The 17,171-nt window shown below is 31.9% G+C and overlaps 1 protein-coding gene across 1 annotated transcript in view; it reads left to right on the top strand.

Moving 5' to 3' along the window:
• Window positions 1–2,302: 2,302 nt before the first annotated feature.
• LOC126892191 (elastase-1-like) overlaps window positions 2,303–17,171 on the top strand; it is a 65,783-nt gene continuing 50,914 nt past the window's right edge. The window contains exons 1-2 of the mRNA XM_050661674.1: window positions 2,303–2,493; window positions 9,405–9,577. Coding sequence (XP_050517631.1) covers window positions 2,425–2,493; window positions 9,405–9,577 — 242 coding nt within the window. The 5' untranslated portion in view covers window positions 2,303–2,424. The remainder of the gene's footprint in view (window positions 2,494–9,404; window positions 9,578–17,171) is intronic.

The raw sequence follows: 17,171 nt of genomic DNA on the forward strand, positions 1-17,171 counted from the left end.
CTAACTGTGGTTATAAAATAAAAAATTTGTCATTAATGCCGAAATGTTACTTGCAAAGAGATTTTCTTACACAAAAGAATTGCGCAGATTAACTATTTATGATTTAGTCGTCAGTGTTTGTCAAGATGGCGTGATATGTTCATGTTCATATAGATGGATGTTGGATTTATTGCTGTACTTTAAAAAAATTAACGGATATTTTGAAGGTACGTACATATATAGGTATTAAATAAAAGTAAATTGAGTAATTTAAGATGTAATAATAATATTGTTGCGTATCAGAATGGTTAAAAAAGAATCATAATCGTATCTTTATATGCTTTTTAGGTATAATGATAGACGACTCTGAAATAAAGGAGCTTATTATTCTAACTGGGAAATATGCCACAATTTAAAACGGACAGAATGATATAATATATAGCTTCAGAACAATACATATTAAGAAAGGAGTTATTAACCAACTGCGGGGCCTTCCAGAAATAGTAGAACTTCATACATGTAAGTACCTTTTTAAAAATGTGTATACTTATGTATCAACTATAATAGGTTTCTTGAATGTATCGTCTTCTATAAAAATATACAATGCAACGCTATATCAAACATGGCGGGTGCAACGCTGAGGATTTTTTCTGTTAATTTATTTGAGATGAAGAAATCAGTAAGTCTAAAAAAATATATGTTTATGGTTAAGAAATGTTATTGCCGAAAACCGTAAATTAGTTAATATGTATTAAATGACTTAGATGTAAACTAATAATACTTTACCGTAATAAAATTTCTTAATGATTAGGTATGCTGTCTCTTTTAGATTATAAAAATTAAGAAAATTACATATTATTATGCCTGCTTTAATGTTTTACATTGGTTGTATTTTCATTCTTGTTTTAGCTAAACAATGTTTATTGTGTGACTTAATATTATACAGATAAATAATTAATATTTCATTAACAAAAAGCAAAAAATTAACAAAGATGTGTAGGTTAAATAATGCTATGTTTGAACTAAATATGATTGACTAATATTAGTATTAATAGTTCTTATGTGGGGTCGTGTATTTTGTTTTTTTTTTTTTGTATTTTCTAAATTTGTCAAAATAAATATCTATATCTTTATAAAAAAAATTGTATTAAAGTAAGTATACTCTTTCTACATAACGATTTTGTTTTAGTGAATGGCTGATATACAAAGTGCTATTAACAAAAGATGGAAAATTTGAGGAAGTTGGATTTGCCTCTCCATCCTTTTATTGTTGTGTAGAAGCCAGTGGTTTAAGAGTAGAGAAAATATTTGTATGTAATAATAACGTTTTATATCTTGTTTTATTAATAAATAATGATTTTACCTTAACACAATGATTTATTTCGCGTATGTAATATCACTTTATTTTCAAGAAATATTAACTTAACTCTAAATATACGTTTATCTCTGCGAAATATATTTCATAACATTAAATAAATTAATTATTAATACTAAAATAATAATATTTCTTACTAAGAAATATTATTGCCAGAAAGAATATTTTTCTAATGTGTAGAAAATATATTTTTATGACTAATAAAATTAATTAACATCAAGTGTAATTTCTTTCTGATAAATGGGTTTGAAGTTTGCCAGAAAGTGATAGTTCAATCATGTTTAAGATATATTTCTTTGGCTATAGTAGAATTTATTTGAAATATTTTAGAAAATTATATCTTACATACAAAGATATATTTCTTAGGCAATATGCCAAGTCGATATTTCTTAAATATTAATAAAGTTTCTTTATGTCAAGAATTTTTTTCTCTCGGTGTAGAAAGAACTAAACCTTTCAGGTTAGTGTAAGACCTTTTGAGTTAGTGTAAATAGTTTATGTTTAAACGTCCTGTCCTGTCCTTATGCTGTCCTGTCCTATGTTAAGTGATATCTTTAAGCCGGTTAAAAAAATTGAGAAATATCATTGGGGAGAATTCAACAAACATTGACTTGACAAACATGACAACTAACACCTCTTAGGTATTTAAAAAATATATTTCTAAACTAAATGCAGTGATCTAAAAATATATTTCTATAAAAAATGGACAAGAATAATAAAAGAAGTTATTTGGACATTATGTAGGTACTTTTATTGATTACAAAACCGTTTTAAAATGCTATATGACCTTTTAAAATATGAAATATGTTACCTAACGAGACCATCTAATAAAGTTGTTATTTTACTGTTGGTATTTTAATGTTGTTTAACTTGCGCACTCGGTATGTTATGTACATACATTACCCTGGGATAAATTGGTCTAATTACTACAGTTGATTGTCGACCTTTAATTGACCATGAAATTTTTAATATCAGATTCAACCTTTTGCTTCCCATATTGGTGATTCCGCGAATATATTCAATATGATGGTATAATATGCAATAATAAATGACATTAATGTAGTTGTAAAATGTTAATATGGGTTTTGCTGGGAGTTTTTGAATTCGTAAGTGGTGGAAAAACTGCTGCAATTGTGAATGTAAGTACAACTTGAATTTTAGGAGAAAATGATCAACGTCGAGAAAAAGTAAATTAAAATCTACGTTATCAAAACAAAATCAAGAATGCTTTATAATATTAATTTTTTTTCATAATTAATGGATTCGACCGTTATAGTCATAGTCAATGATCCCAGGCCTATTTTCACCATTTACTACTAACAAGCCAATTTTTCGTGAGTAGCTTTATTTTGACGAGACGCCCAACTTTCTTCCTTGCAACAATTTCCGTATGTGTATGTGTGTGTTCACAAAGAGGGGATGGCATTAGATGAACTGTTTGCCACAGATATTTGGAAGTTGAAGATTGAAGATGTCATATTAAATTTTTATTTTAGAATCTTTATGAAACTGTACGATAATATCATTAATAGTTCTGGTGTTGAAGCCAAGTAGGTGTAAAATATTCAGCGGTAAACTTACATTTTGCTCCTGAAGTCTAGCAATTAGTGCTTTCTTATGGTATTTATTAAGTTCACAATTCAATATTATGTGATTTAAATATGCAGTAGGGTAGTTATCACATGAACAGAGAGAGTTGATACGCATTCCTATTTTAGCTAAATGCGCAGGAAAATTGCCATGGTTTAATCTTAAGCGACTTAGGGATGTGGAATAAAATCGAGTAACGTAATAATGAAATATAAGTGGGATATTTTGCGGAAGTTGTGGGTATATGTATGTGTATGGATTCCTCAAAGTTTGTACAAACTTTAGCCAAATAGTTTCCCATTTCTTTCTTAATTTTTCATGCAATTCTGGAATGTAATCGCTGGAGATTGTTAAATCTACTATTTCATTTAAAGTTGCTGAATTCTTTGCCATTTCACCCACTATCTCACTACTTTCTTTGATTCCGGTATGCCCTTTTACCCAGATAAAGACCAAGTCACTGCTATTATTTTTAAATCGAGCGATTGTCTTTTTAATATGGCATAACAACGCATTGTTGTGTTTTTTGGTTATTGGTTGTGATATTGCCTCAAGAGCAGATAAAGAATCTGATAGTATAACCTTGTCTACAAAGTTCTGTTCAACCGCGTACGTTAGAGCTCTTGCAATAGCATAAAGTTCGGCAGTAAACATAGATGTAAACTTAGGTAGTCTAAAAGAATTACCACTTTTTATATTAGAAACATAATAAGCGCCACCTACAGTATTACATGTTTTTGAACCATCTGTAGAGATGTTAGGTCTGGATCCCGCGTATGAAAAAAAATTGATTAATAGCAAGCTGAAAATTTGTTGATAGATTAAGGGTTTCTAGTCGGATAAACTTTGATATATGGGAACCCTGGAACAGGTTAAAAATTTGGAACGGTCAGACCACGAAAACGGCACATTTATTTTGTCCGACAGAATAGACTTAAACTCTCCGAACATAGATTAAACTCTCATGCAAAAATCAGACTGCTATTTATCACCAAATGGGCGTTTTCATGAGTGGAACATGTAGAATTTGTCAAATGACAGGAATTATGACAGGTGATAAATAGCAGTCTGATTTTTGCATGAGAGTTTAATCTCTGTTCGGAGAGTTTAAGTCTATTCTGTCGGACAAAATAAATGTGCCATTTTCATGGTCTGACCGTTCCAAATTTTTATTCCGTTCCACAATTAAAACTGTCCCTGTTCCAGTGTTCCCATATATCAAAGTTTATCCGGCTAGACACCCTTAAGCTATTAACAAATTTTCAGCTTGCTATTAATCAACTTTTTTTTCATACGCGGGATCCAGACCTATGTATTTATAATTAGAAAATTCAAATAAAATTAATTTTATAATTTTATTGTTTTGGCATGGTAAGTTTCTGTATGTAGGTTTTATGATCTTTGGAAATATCTTTCGATTTCCTCAATAGAAAGGTTATATATGGGTAATATTTGTTTAATGTTTAATGTTAGAAGTTGTTAGTTTCTAGATAGACATCTGTAAGAAGGGGAGAAGAATAAGAATTTAATTTAATTCTCCAATAAGAATTTATTAAATTATATTCAGTGAGACTGTTAATTTTACTTAATAATTTATGTGAGTCGAAAGTCCTGGTCTTTAATAGAAACTTATTAGACAAGAATTCTCTTCTAAGTTTTAGAGGAGGTTCCTGCGCTTCTGCTAGAATTGCAACACATGGCGTTGACTTAAACGCACTAATACATATACGTATTGCCTTATACTGAATATGATCGATTTTTGATAAATTAGATTTTGACGATGAACCATATAAAAAGCATCCATAATCAATGATTGACCGGATATACGATTTATAGAACATTAATGCTATCTTTGAGTCGGCACCCCATCTAGCTTTACATATTTTATGCAACGAAGCATGTATAAACATTTTTCGCATTTTTTGATAATGTGATTCGCGTGGAGTGTCCAGGTTAGTTTTTTATCCAAAACTACGCCCAGATACTTATGGTGAGAGGATACATTAATATCAACATTACTTAAATTTATACTGGTAGGGAAACTTAACCTATGTCTACAGAAAAAAGTGATGCTAGATTTCTCAGGGAATAATTTTTTTTTTTAATTTTTAAAATTTAAAAATTTTAAAAATTAAAAAGGATTATTCCAGTCGAGTTAGACGAATAACAGGCCTAACCTTGTATGCCGAGCTGCCCCAAATATTATTTTTCTTATCTTTAGGGAGGGTCAGTAGTAGTTTAAATTTAAAATCTCGACTGAATTCCACCGTTGCGTTAGCAGTCATTTTGATTTTAAACAGGAACTGTTCTACCTCAATATCTGCGCCATTTTCAACTACTCGACAAAAAGTATGACAACTAAAATTGTTGAAAATGTAATTTTCTATCATTTCTTCTATTACAATATTTTTCGTGCGGTCGATATTTTTAGAGTTATGGGGAAAAATAATAACTGTCATTATTGGCCCCCATCACTCTGAAAATATCGACCGCACAAAAATATTGTAATAAAAGAAATTATAAAAAATTACATTTTCAACAATTTTAGTTCTTATACTTTTTGTCGAGAAGTTGAAAATGGAGATATTGAGGTAAAACGGTTCCCGTTTAAAATCAAAATGACGGCTAACGCAACGGCGGAATTCAGTCGAGATTTTAAATTTACACTACTATTGACCCTCCCAAAAGATAAGAAAAATAAAATTTGGGACAGCTCGGCATGCAAGGTTAGGCCTGTTATTCGTCTAACTAAGCCGATTGGACTATCCCTGCTATCTTTGTTATATACCACATACGGAAATTGTTGTAAGGAAAAAAGTTGGGTGTCTGGTCCAAATGAAGCTATTTACGAAAAATTAGCTTGTTAGTAGTAAATGGTGAAAATAGGCCTGGGATCTCTGACTATTACTTGATGGAAATTCATTTTATCTAACAATAAAATACTGAAAAAAAAATTTCAATACTTTAATAAAATTTATTTTAAGTTAATGTTACTACAGCTTGCTGTTTTGGCAGAAAGCTTTTTTCTGTAGTGATGTATTTTACTGGCTGTCTGTACTTTAAAGTATTTAACTGAATAGTGGGGAGTGGGGAGCTGTTTAACTCAAGTTGGTCATTGAGAATTATATCTGTATTTTTTTAGTTTATTGATTTCCATTGATTATAATAAAAACAGCTTACGGCCTTTAAGGTAATACGTTTACTACTCAAGAGATATGAATAGTTCATTGTACTAGAAACAACAAACGTGATGGAGGAATGCACAAAAGCCTGTTTATGCTGTTCTAATATTTTATCTTTGTATTATTGTTCTATTCAGAAATCACAACTACAAATTGGAATTACCTTGATATTTTTTTCCTATCTAATATAATAATTTAGATAGAGTAGTTAACAATTTACGCATATTCTTTCAAATAATGCTGACGTACAACTTTTAATTTTAAATAAAAGTAGTTCTAACAACAGAAGACAGAGATTTGTCGGAATGAAGAGCATTATAGGATGAAAAGAGTGGAGATCATGGATGTATAATCAGAAAAGAATGAGACTACAGATTATACGGTTGGTAAACTGTGTAAACAAAAAAGATAAAATACATTACAAATAAACAAAAAATTAATAGACAAAAAATATTCCCATGAGATTTTTCTGCATAACCACATTCGCGAGACACCCCAGAATAAGGTTCAAGAAGTCGCCCACGCGAATAATGGTCCAATTTTTTTTAACATTTTTTTTAATCAAATTGCAAAAATCAATATTTTTGGGCCGGAGAAACTTTTTTTTTTTTTTATTTTTCGGGCCATTCCGGACAGAAAAGGTCTGTTATAATTTTTCTCTTAAGTTGATCGTGTTCGAGTTATAAGCAATTTAAAATTTGAAAAACGTGAAAATGGCCATTTTTAAGACTTAATAACTCCGTTAAAAATTATTATTATAAAAGTCAGAAAGTGACTAAGTCAAATCTAAAGCCCCACCTTCATGATCCTGAAGAAATTTGTGTCAATAATTTATTACTAAGCTATTATTTTTAATTCTTAATAATGAGTGGTAAGATCGTATTGACGCGGCTGTAAATGTGAGTGCGAGTGAGATTCGCCATTGGACTGCCGGAATCGCATCTCTTTCGGACTCATCATGGATGGCCGCCTAATACGTGCATGGCGCTCATTATTTTTACTTAAAAATAACAGCTTAGTAATCAAATAATGACAAAAATTTCTTCAGGATCTTGCAGGGGGGACTTTAAACTTTGATTTAGTTACTTTATGACTTTCATAATAATAAATTTTAACCGAGTTATTAAGCCTTGAAAATCGCCATTTTTCGTTTTTTTTTCAATTTTAAAATGCTTTTACCTCGAAAACGATTAACTTTATAGAAAAATTATAAGAGACCTTTTTTATCCAGAACGGTCCAAAAAACCTAAAAAAAAATTGTTCTGGCCAAAAATATTGATTATTGCAATTTGATTAAAAACATTTTTAAAAAAAATTTGGACCACTTTTCGCGTGGACGACTTCTTGAGTCTTATTCTGGAATGTCTTCGAGAGAACCCGCTGTTTTCTCCTTGTCTATAATGGATACGGAAATAAACTTCAGAGAAAAAAATAAAACACGAAATTAATATATATTTATAAATACATGAAAAAGAAAGGACATAAGAACAATAAGAGCCAAAAGAAACAGTAATTACAGAGTGGTGGTATACAAACTAACATGTGGTGATTGTCTAAAAACTTACATCGGTCAGACTGGCAGAAACTTTTGACAAACATATAGAACAACATAAAATGACTTTCAATACATAATAGGAAAACCGATTTTAATAATAATTATTTGAATGAAGAGTTTTAAATTCTTCATTATTCAAAATCTTCTTTCTTTTTCTCGCATTCCTTATAGCCTATAAGAGCGTCGAAGATCTTGTTGGCATCTATACATTGTATCCTACCTTTTATATTATCTATACGTTACCCTTTTCATCCACGTTTTCCTGTCTTCTGCCATTTCCATCATCTGTTGCTTTATTTTTCCTCTCTTGGTCCCGATTTCCTGGATTTGTTCTATCCACCCCTTCCTCCCAGGCAACCAAGTGACGTCAATAACGTCGAGGAAACGTTAGCTTTTAGTTGAATATATACACGTATTTAAACATTACGTCGTATAAACGTCTTTTGTAGGTGATTTTAAATACGTATTATTAATTACGTTAAAATACGTTTAAAAATACGTTTTCATTTCAGACAGCCCAAGTCTGACTTCAACAAAATGGGAGGAGCTTAACTGGTTAATGCTTATAATGTTAATGTTGTATATTGACATTGACGTTTATAAGCTTAAATTGTCATCACATTGTCATAAGAAATTTTTCATTTATTTTTTATGTGCTTTGTGTGGTAAAAATGGAATTTTCATTTAGATATTTAGGGCCGGTTGTTCGAACGCTAATCAACAATGATCACTATCAAATATTTAATTACTGTCACCAAAACTGTCAATGTCAACTTTTATTGGGTTGCTGAAAACATAATTGATTATAATTATGAGATTAGTTAATCAATTAACATAACAATTATTAACATAATTGATTAAGTAATTTCATAATTATAATTAATTATGTTTTCAGCAACCCAAACAAAGTTGACATTGACAGTTGGTGACAGTAATTAAATATTTGATAATGATCATTGTTGATTAGCGTTCGAACAACCGGCCCTTAGTTGAAGAAACGTGTTAATTAAGAGATTTTTATTCGTTTTTCTCAAATGAGTAGTGAGTTAGTTTAATGCAATAGTTCTTCTTGAAAACGGTTTGAGGTTATGTGTTTTGTTTTGGTGAATATTTTGTGTTAATGAACTAATTAAGTGTTATTAAGTTTAATTAAATGAATTTGTTAATAAATTGTTTATTAGTTTATATGTTGTTTCAGTTTTGACACAGATATTATACCATAGCCTATAAGCTAAATTTAAAACAGTTAAATGAAAGATTGCAATATGTACCAACAATACCCATACGAATAATTATTATTGTGTATTTTGAAAACCATAAAAATAAAAATAATCTAAAAAGAACGACATAAAAACTACGATTTTTATATCAACTATTTAAAACGTGATAAAATTGACGTCAGTTATGGTGGGATATATTCACGTTACTTTCGACGTCGAAAAAACGTGACAACCTGACGTGGTTTGGTGATAATTATGCCGTCTTTTCAACGTTTTGTAAACGTTATTTGGTTGCCTGGGAGATCTTTCCTTTCTTCTTATTCCTTGTATTTTGGCCTCTGTCCTACTCTAATTATATTGTATCCATACTAATTCCTTTATTTTTTCTTTGTGTTTTCTTAAAATTTAAATAGCTTACACCTCAACTTAAACTGTTTGTTTAGCTAATCTTTTATTTTCAACGCGAATGTGCTAAAAATTCAAGTACTTCATTTTGATTTTAGGGCTTTCATAGAGCCAGAGAACCTGCACTGGGAGATTTTCCATTTCAAGCTAGTTTGATGCTCCAAGTCAACAACACTAGCTATCTGACGTTTTGCGGAGGCAGTCTGATACATCCAAAATGGATACTTACTGCCGCTCACTGTTTAGAACAAGACGGAAAGCCTTTTCCTACGTAAGTAAGAAGCTTTAAATTAATTTTGTTTTAACATTAATAAACAGATGACTTTGATAGAAAAACAATATATGGGGTTTAAAACGGCCTATGTTGCATCTCTTCACCTAATCGCCATCTACTCCTATCCTGGACGTCATCTTCCTCCAAATCTCGATGTTCCATGGCTTTTCTTAGATTTTCATTGCAGGATAGCCTTGGTCTTCCCTCTTTCTCTTACCTGGGGGATTCATTTTTAATATTTTTTGGTCAAAGCTGTTCATCCATCCGAAGCAAGTGACCAAACCACTCCAGAAGAATCACATTAACTGAAACAATTATGGAAAGATGTAACAGGGATCAGAGTTTCATAGAATATACTAAACTGGTTGTATAAAGTTATATGCCTTTCCGTTCCTAATCGCCACTCCTTTCTATTGTAGCAGTGTTCATCTCTTAAATTTCTTTCCAACGACATTTAACTCAGAGACTTTAGCGAGACGTGGCAACTCTGTTATAACACCTGTACCTACGCGACTTGAAAATGTTGGTTACTTTCGGCTGGCTTCGCAAAAGGAGAAGGATCTTTGCTACATGGCGAATAATTTATCGTTGCTATATTTTATGGTGTCGCGTCCTGTCGAACTTTTAAACTGGTCGACTATTTCAAATGTAGTTCAAATCATCAATGAGCCAATCGCGTCCACTGCTGGCTGGACATAGGCCTCCCTCAGTTCCTTCTAGTGTTCTCTACACTGGGCTGCTTGTAGCCAATTTCCCGCTACTCTTTTTATGTCGTCGGTCCATCTAGTCGTCCTCAGCTTCTTTTATATATTCTGGGCCTCCATTCCATGATTCGTAGTGTCCACCGTCTATCTTGTGTTCTAGCTAAGTTCCCTGCCCAGTTCCACTTAAACATCGGAGCTCTTTAGATGGCATCTTGAATTGCTGATCTTTGCCTGATTTGTTAGTTTCTATGTGGTCTCGAAGGCTCACGTTCAGCATTGCATGTTCCATGGCTCGTTGTGTAACTCTGAGTTTATTCGCGGATTTTTGCGTCACTGTTAAAGTCTCTGAATTGAACTTTTTAGAATATGGCTTAGTTTGCCAAATGCTGGCCATGCAAGGCCTATTCGCCTCTGTAATAGTTATATCGTCACTCGTTACGAGATTTGTCATAAGTTTAGTTTTCTCAAAGTTTATTTTTAATCCTGCTCTGTTATGCTGGGGCCACACTACCGTCTAATGCCGTTAATTATCGCGTTATTTGTATTACAGAGATGGCAAATAATGCCATAATTAACGGCATTAGACCTTAATGTGGCTTCAGCATTATAGTTTTAAGCGAATGTATCATAGAAATTGTATCCTGTAAGTTAGCTGCGATTTTTACAACATCATCCGCAAATCTCAGATTATTTAACCTCTTTCCATCTATATTAATGCCTACCCAGATAGCATGTAAACTTGTGGCAAGTTTGATTATTCTTTGATTTTAAATTGCTGCGTCAGATATGAAGAGGCAAGTTTGTGTCAAGTTTGCTGCAATATTGTTATGACAAAGATGATGATTCATGTTTGTAGCAACTTTGCTGCAAGCTTATAGTAGCAAAGCCACGTCAAGCGTGCCATCTATTTGGTTGACTTACTCGTTACGGTCGGTTCAGTTCGGTTTCGTTCGTTACCCTGGCTGATGTCACGCCCACGAAAACGAGAGTGTTGGCACCGTTGGTAAATTTCCCTTTCTGCGAGAATTTTCAACATAAAAGGGAAAAAGTTAACTTATAAGGGAATCTTTGCTCCAGTCCAAATTGTAAAATATTTATAAAAATCACAATCTTTGAAAAAAATTCAACATATTTTCACAGATTTTTTAAATAGGAGCATAGGAAGGAATTTTATCATAAAAGTGGGAATTTTTAAGATACGTTGAGGGAAAAAGCTTACTCGACAGCTGGCAACACGGGAAAAGTAAACTGCCATGCCATCCTGCTAAGCGGTGATAATTTGTGGTTAGGTATGTCCTATCCTATGTTGATATTTTTCTTTGATTTTTTTACAACATTTACCGTACAATTCTCAGAGACTATTACTTTAATTACTAAGCTGAAGCTTGTTTTGTTCAGTTTTTCATAGACCCACCTGCTTGTGGTGATTAGGTACAGATGGGTATTCTTTTTGCTTTGGTGAAATTGAGGTAAGTTTTTTTTATGTTTTTCGTAGCTTCTTACTGTATTTACATACATCGTACTATCTAAAATAAACATATTATAATATATTATTTATAAATAAGTTTTAGGTTTTATTGTAAAATTGTTACTTTAACATGTTTTTATCTCTTTTAATAGCAAATATTAATTCTGTTCACACAGCAAGACTTTATAACAATTTCTTTTATTTGTTTCAGAGCTGAGACAAAACTGAGCATGGGAATCAGAAGCTAGCGGGTTTAATGTAAGTTCCAATAAATAATTTTAGACAATAGATTATATTTTAGTTGAATGATTACTGAATAAATAGTTATATAAAATGGTATTGTATTTTTTATTCACATTATTTTATTCAAATTGTGGCTAGTATGTCAAAACAAACCTTAAGCAAGTTAGCATCAAGTTTGAAAAAACAAACTTCATGCAACAAAACAAAAACAAACCTTCAGCAAGTTTATTATATCAAGTTTGAATCAAGTTTGAAAAAACAAACTTCAAGCAAGTGTGTCACACTCCAACTCGCAAGTTTGATTTAAAATTGCTGCAAGCTTGCAAAGTTGCCATGGCAAACCTGCAACAAGCTTTCATGTTTGATGTATCAAACTTGTTGCAAGTTTGAAAAAAGTTTATATTGCTATCTGGGTATATCTTGCCATTGAGTGTTCTTAAATATTGACTCTAGAGTTGTCGTGAACAATTTAGGTAAAATATTGTCTCCTTGTCTTACTCCTCGACCGATACACTGTATTAACTGCATGTTGGTTTGAAAAAACACTGTCACAAGTCGAAAAGTTCTAATTTCTAGGAGCGACGTTTTAAAATTTTAATGTGCTAGTTTTCATTATAATTTTGGTAAGGTAAAAAATAAGAGGTAAAATATTTTACAGTATTAAAGAGCCCATTATTATCATTTAAATATAAATAGAAAGCTCTTTCTTGTTCTCACCTTTCTACCTGTAATTAGCATTTGGAACAGTTTTTCCCAAAATTTGTTCGAAATGTTACTGTATCACTACTGTTACATATCTGTTACTGTTACATATCTTATAAGAAATACTTACCTAGGACGAAATGTAATTGTCTTGCATTAAATATTTAACACAAGATCCCAAAAAAATACGTTTCTTTTTTTAACTTGTAACACTGTTCTCCATAAAACACGTGGTAATTTCCACAACAAGTGAAACACAACTATATTGCGCCGCTCTTCCATAAAATGTAATGCATGGGTTTGACAAAATCAAACTGTCATAAGTCACCATCTAGCGGAAATTATATGAGTGCAACTTCTGACAATTTTTCCGATAATAAAGTTTAACATTTAGAGTTGGTTAGAGGGTAAATCTCAAAAATGGCAATTTTTGAGTTGTGACATTCTTCTTCTAAATCAACGAATATGTTCCGTTTTTATTTGGCTTATACTGTATATAACCTGTAAAACAAGTAAGTAAAAGAAAACCATTTAGCTTTAACGGCGTAATAATAATGTAGCAAAACTAAACATCAAAATGTAGTAGCGAATACTGAGTACACATTTGCAATTTTATTCCATCATAAAACTTAAGCTACTGTTAGGATGGTCTTACAATGTTCAACAGTAACAAAAAAGTAATAAACAGCAGATTGGTAATGAATGTTTCACTGTCAGTAATTGTTTCTGGATCAAACTAAAGTTTTCTTAACTACATTTATAAGGGAGGATGTTTTATTATTATGGACGAGTAATGATGGCTGGTAATCTTCCAAAGCTTTAAGAAAGAGAAAATTGGTTTTTATTGGTCACAAAAGGCCGGTGGAAATTGATCTATAAAACATAACATTAACAAGAAAGAAAAAGAATTTAACATTAAAACTCCAAAAATTTCGTTCTGCATGTCGCCGTCTCCGTATCTCTCTATATATTTATCGTCTTTCTGTTGTCCAATTTTGCTGCTTTAGGCTTCGAGCTCTATTTTTTAGGGATTTGGTCAGTCCTTCTTTGACGTTTACGTTGTCAAAACACCACTCTTAAGTTCTTTTCAACCATACGCATGCTGTTGCCTACAAAATCGAGACCAAGTATTTCAATTTTGAAAAGACATAAAGTAATATCTTAATTATACATTTTGGCAGATTTTTTTAAAAATAATCTTTTTTGAGAACGATTTCCGGAGTGGAAGTCGAAACGTCAAACATTATTGATTAAAAAAAATGTAATTTTCATTACAAGTAATAACTGTGAAATAATCCTATGTAAACATAATATTTCAACTTTACACAGAATAGAAAAAGTAAGAAGGAAATAATAAATAAATGTATTGAAGGTTCTGGAGTTTTTAATTCGTGTCCTAATCTCTTTTGAGTGATGTAGCTGAGTGTTCTTCGCCAACATCATAAAATAAATAAATTCCATAAGACTCCAATGGGCAGGGCACCTCAGAAGACATTCTGACCAAAGAACAGACTGGTATAGGAAGGAGTCCCAACTGGAAAAAGACGGCCTCGACTCCGGCGGCAAGACCTGAAATAGTAGGAGACCTGAAAGCTATGGGCGTGAAGAGTAGAGGTATGTTGTCGAGTCGGCTAAAACCCATGAGGGATGTAAAGCCAAGGAGTAAATAAGTTTCTCACACCGGCTCACACCTCAACCATCGCCATGGCTAAATTGCTCAAATTGGGCTACTACCCTAATAACACCAAACATTTCATGTATGTTCCTAGAATGTACACACAGGATATTGAAAACATTCCTGGAATGTCCTCAAAAGCACAAGAATGTCCCCTAAATGTCCCAGGAATGTCCTCTGTCAGCATTGTAAATATTCCTTGAATGTCTTGTTGGAACATTCCATGAATGTCTACGAATGTTCTTTGGACATTCACAGTATATTTTTTATACATACCCTGGATATAGTCGCTGATGTGACATAATACCTCCGATTTGTTTTTTCATGAGTTTTGTAAGAGACACTAAAAACTTTTTCAGTCACCCCTATTTTCATATGATATTTTTTGACATGTTTTGTAGTAAATTCAACTATCTATTTACTACAAAACATGTCAAAATTTACACGTGAAAACAGGAGATGACCATAAAAATGGTTTTTCGTCTCCTACAAAATTCATGACAAAGCAGATAAGAGGTATTGTCACATCACCGACGATATACTATAGAAGTATATGTGGCCATACCAAATAATACATCCTTGATAAATCTAAACATTTTTTTGCACAAAATCTTGTCATTATATTTTTTCGATAATCATCACTACGATGATGAATCATTGTATTGAATTGTACATTACAATAAATTAAAATCTGGTCCAATGACCAATGAGCAATTTTAATTTAACCTCAATTACTACTGTTACTTAAAATGAAGAGCTTACCCCATAGCGTATCTTATCTAATCTAACAAGCACACAAGCACTATGCTCTGCTTTTCTAACCGCACTATTCTAACATACACAGGCACACAAGCACTATGCTCTGCTTCTTTTCACTATCACCTATCACTCAAACTAGTTCAAAAGGCTTTGTCCTCTTCAATCTTCTAGTTTGCCCAGTAGTATCGAGGAGCTGGATTTCCTCAATATACTTGTAGGTACTTATGAAGTTGTTACTCCTGACTTCCACCTTTAAAAACAAATCCAGCTGTAATAGCTATTTGTATAACAACGGAGGAAAGTGCTACTTTTCCTCCCGAGAATGAAGTTTACTGCCCGACGCGTAGGGAAGGGCAGTAATCATTCAAGGGAGGAAAAGGAACTTTACTCCCATGTTATACATATGGTTTTTCCACCTTCCTCAAATAACAAGTCATTTTTTTATTTTTACTTAATTTATTTATGTAAGTAACCAACAAAATTTATTAGAACTAAAACTAACAAGTAGGTACAATATAACTGTCAACTGTCAAATATAAGTCAATTTATTAATGTAAACATTGTTAAATCAGAATAACAATTTACTGTTTTTTACCATTCTGCAAAATACAGAGTGTTTTTAAATAAACGTTAAAATGTATAGATACTTACGTAATAGAAAATAGATATTGTACAGGGCGTCAATAAGTTATATTTCATTAATGAAATACCATGATGTCACTTTTACTTTTCCTCCCTAGGGAGGAAAAATATTTTCCTCCCTAGGGAGGAAAAGTACAACTTTGCTCCCTACAATCAGGTCCGGAAAAGTATACTTTCGGTAGAGGTAGGTGAAAAAATATTTATCTGCCTGAAGGATTTTTTATGCTTTCATCGGCTGCTTAGAGTAGTAACTGTGAGACTCCACCAGATATGTATAAATATCTATAATAGTAATTTGGTGGTATTTACTTTACTGTAAAATCCAATTATGACTGAATTGTATATGGATCTTAAATCCTCAATTATTTTCAGCTTCAATAAATATTTAAAACAATAAAAGAAATAACGTTAATATTTGCAAAATTCATCAATATTGATAAATATCAGAGAAAAATGAACAGTAAATAAAAATTTTTCCCCTACCTTTCTCCAAACATCTGGAGTTTTCAATAATAATTCCTTTAATAATCACTTTGCATTGTGGTAAAATGTATAAAGTTCACAAAATACAGCAAACGAAATCCAAAATAGACAAAATACGACGATAAACAATATTGAAAAATAGATATTACAATAACCGCTGTAACTTTTTGTATGCCAAGCCAAAAATAAAATTTGTCACGTGGTTTGGATTACCTAATACATAGATACATGCGCGGCAAATTTGAAAATGAACGCAAATTGAATAGTAAATGGCCTCTCTTAAATTATAGGACATTGGTAGTATGTTCATAGAATGTCTTGTGGTAACATTCCACCAATAATTTAATCAGATATTCACCGAATGTTCCTTGAATGTCCTAGACATTCATAGAACTTTGATAGTACATTCCTGGAATGTTTTGTGTATTTAGGGTAATTGTTGCTCCATCCACCGTATTTTCCAGATTTGGCCCCATGTGACTTCTTTTTGTTTCCAAACTTAAAAAATGCACTCGCTGGGCAGGAATTTAAGTCGAATGAAGAGGTCATCGCTGCCACTTTTGGCAAACTACGCAAACTACTTTTGCAGACCTCAAGAAAACATATTTTTCAAATGGGTTAAAGAAGTTGAAGCATCTCTGGGTCAAGTGAATCGAGCTAAAATGAGGCATGTTGAGAAATAAATCGACATTACTTCTCCAAAATTTTCTTTTTTCTTGCATAGGCTAAGTACTTTTCGGACCGTCGTATACATACATACATACAAACTGGAATAGAAAAAACAATAACAAGGATAACCTCTGGTCTAATAATTAAAAGACATCATTAAAAGTTATTCTATTATATTTATGTAAGTTACCCACACAATTAGAACTAACCGCAGTATATGAAGTTATATCAAACTAGACTTGTTGG

The sequence above is a fragment of the Diabrotica virgifera genome, chromosome 9 (genome assembly GCF_917563875.1).
Source record: "Diabrotica virgifera virgifera chromosome 9, PGI_DIABVI_V3a".
NCBI classification, from domain to species: domain Eukaryota; kingdom Metazoa; phylum Arthropoda; class Insecta; order Coleoptera; family Chrysomelidae; genus Diabrotica; species Diabrotica virgifera.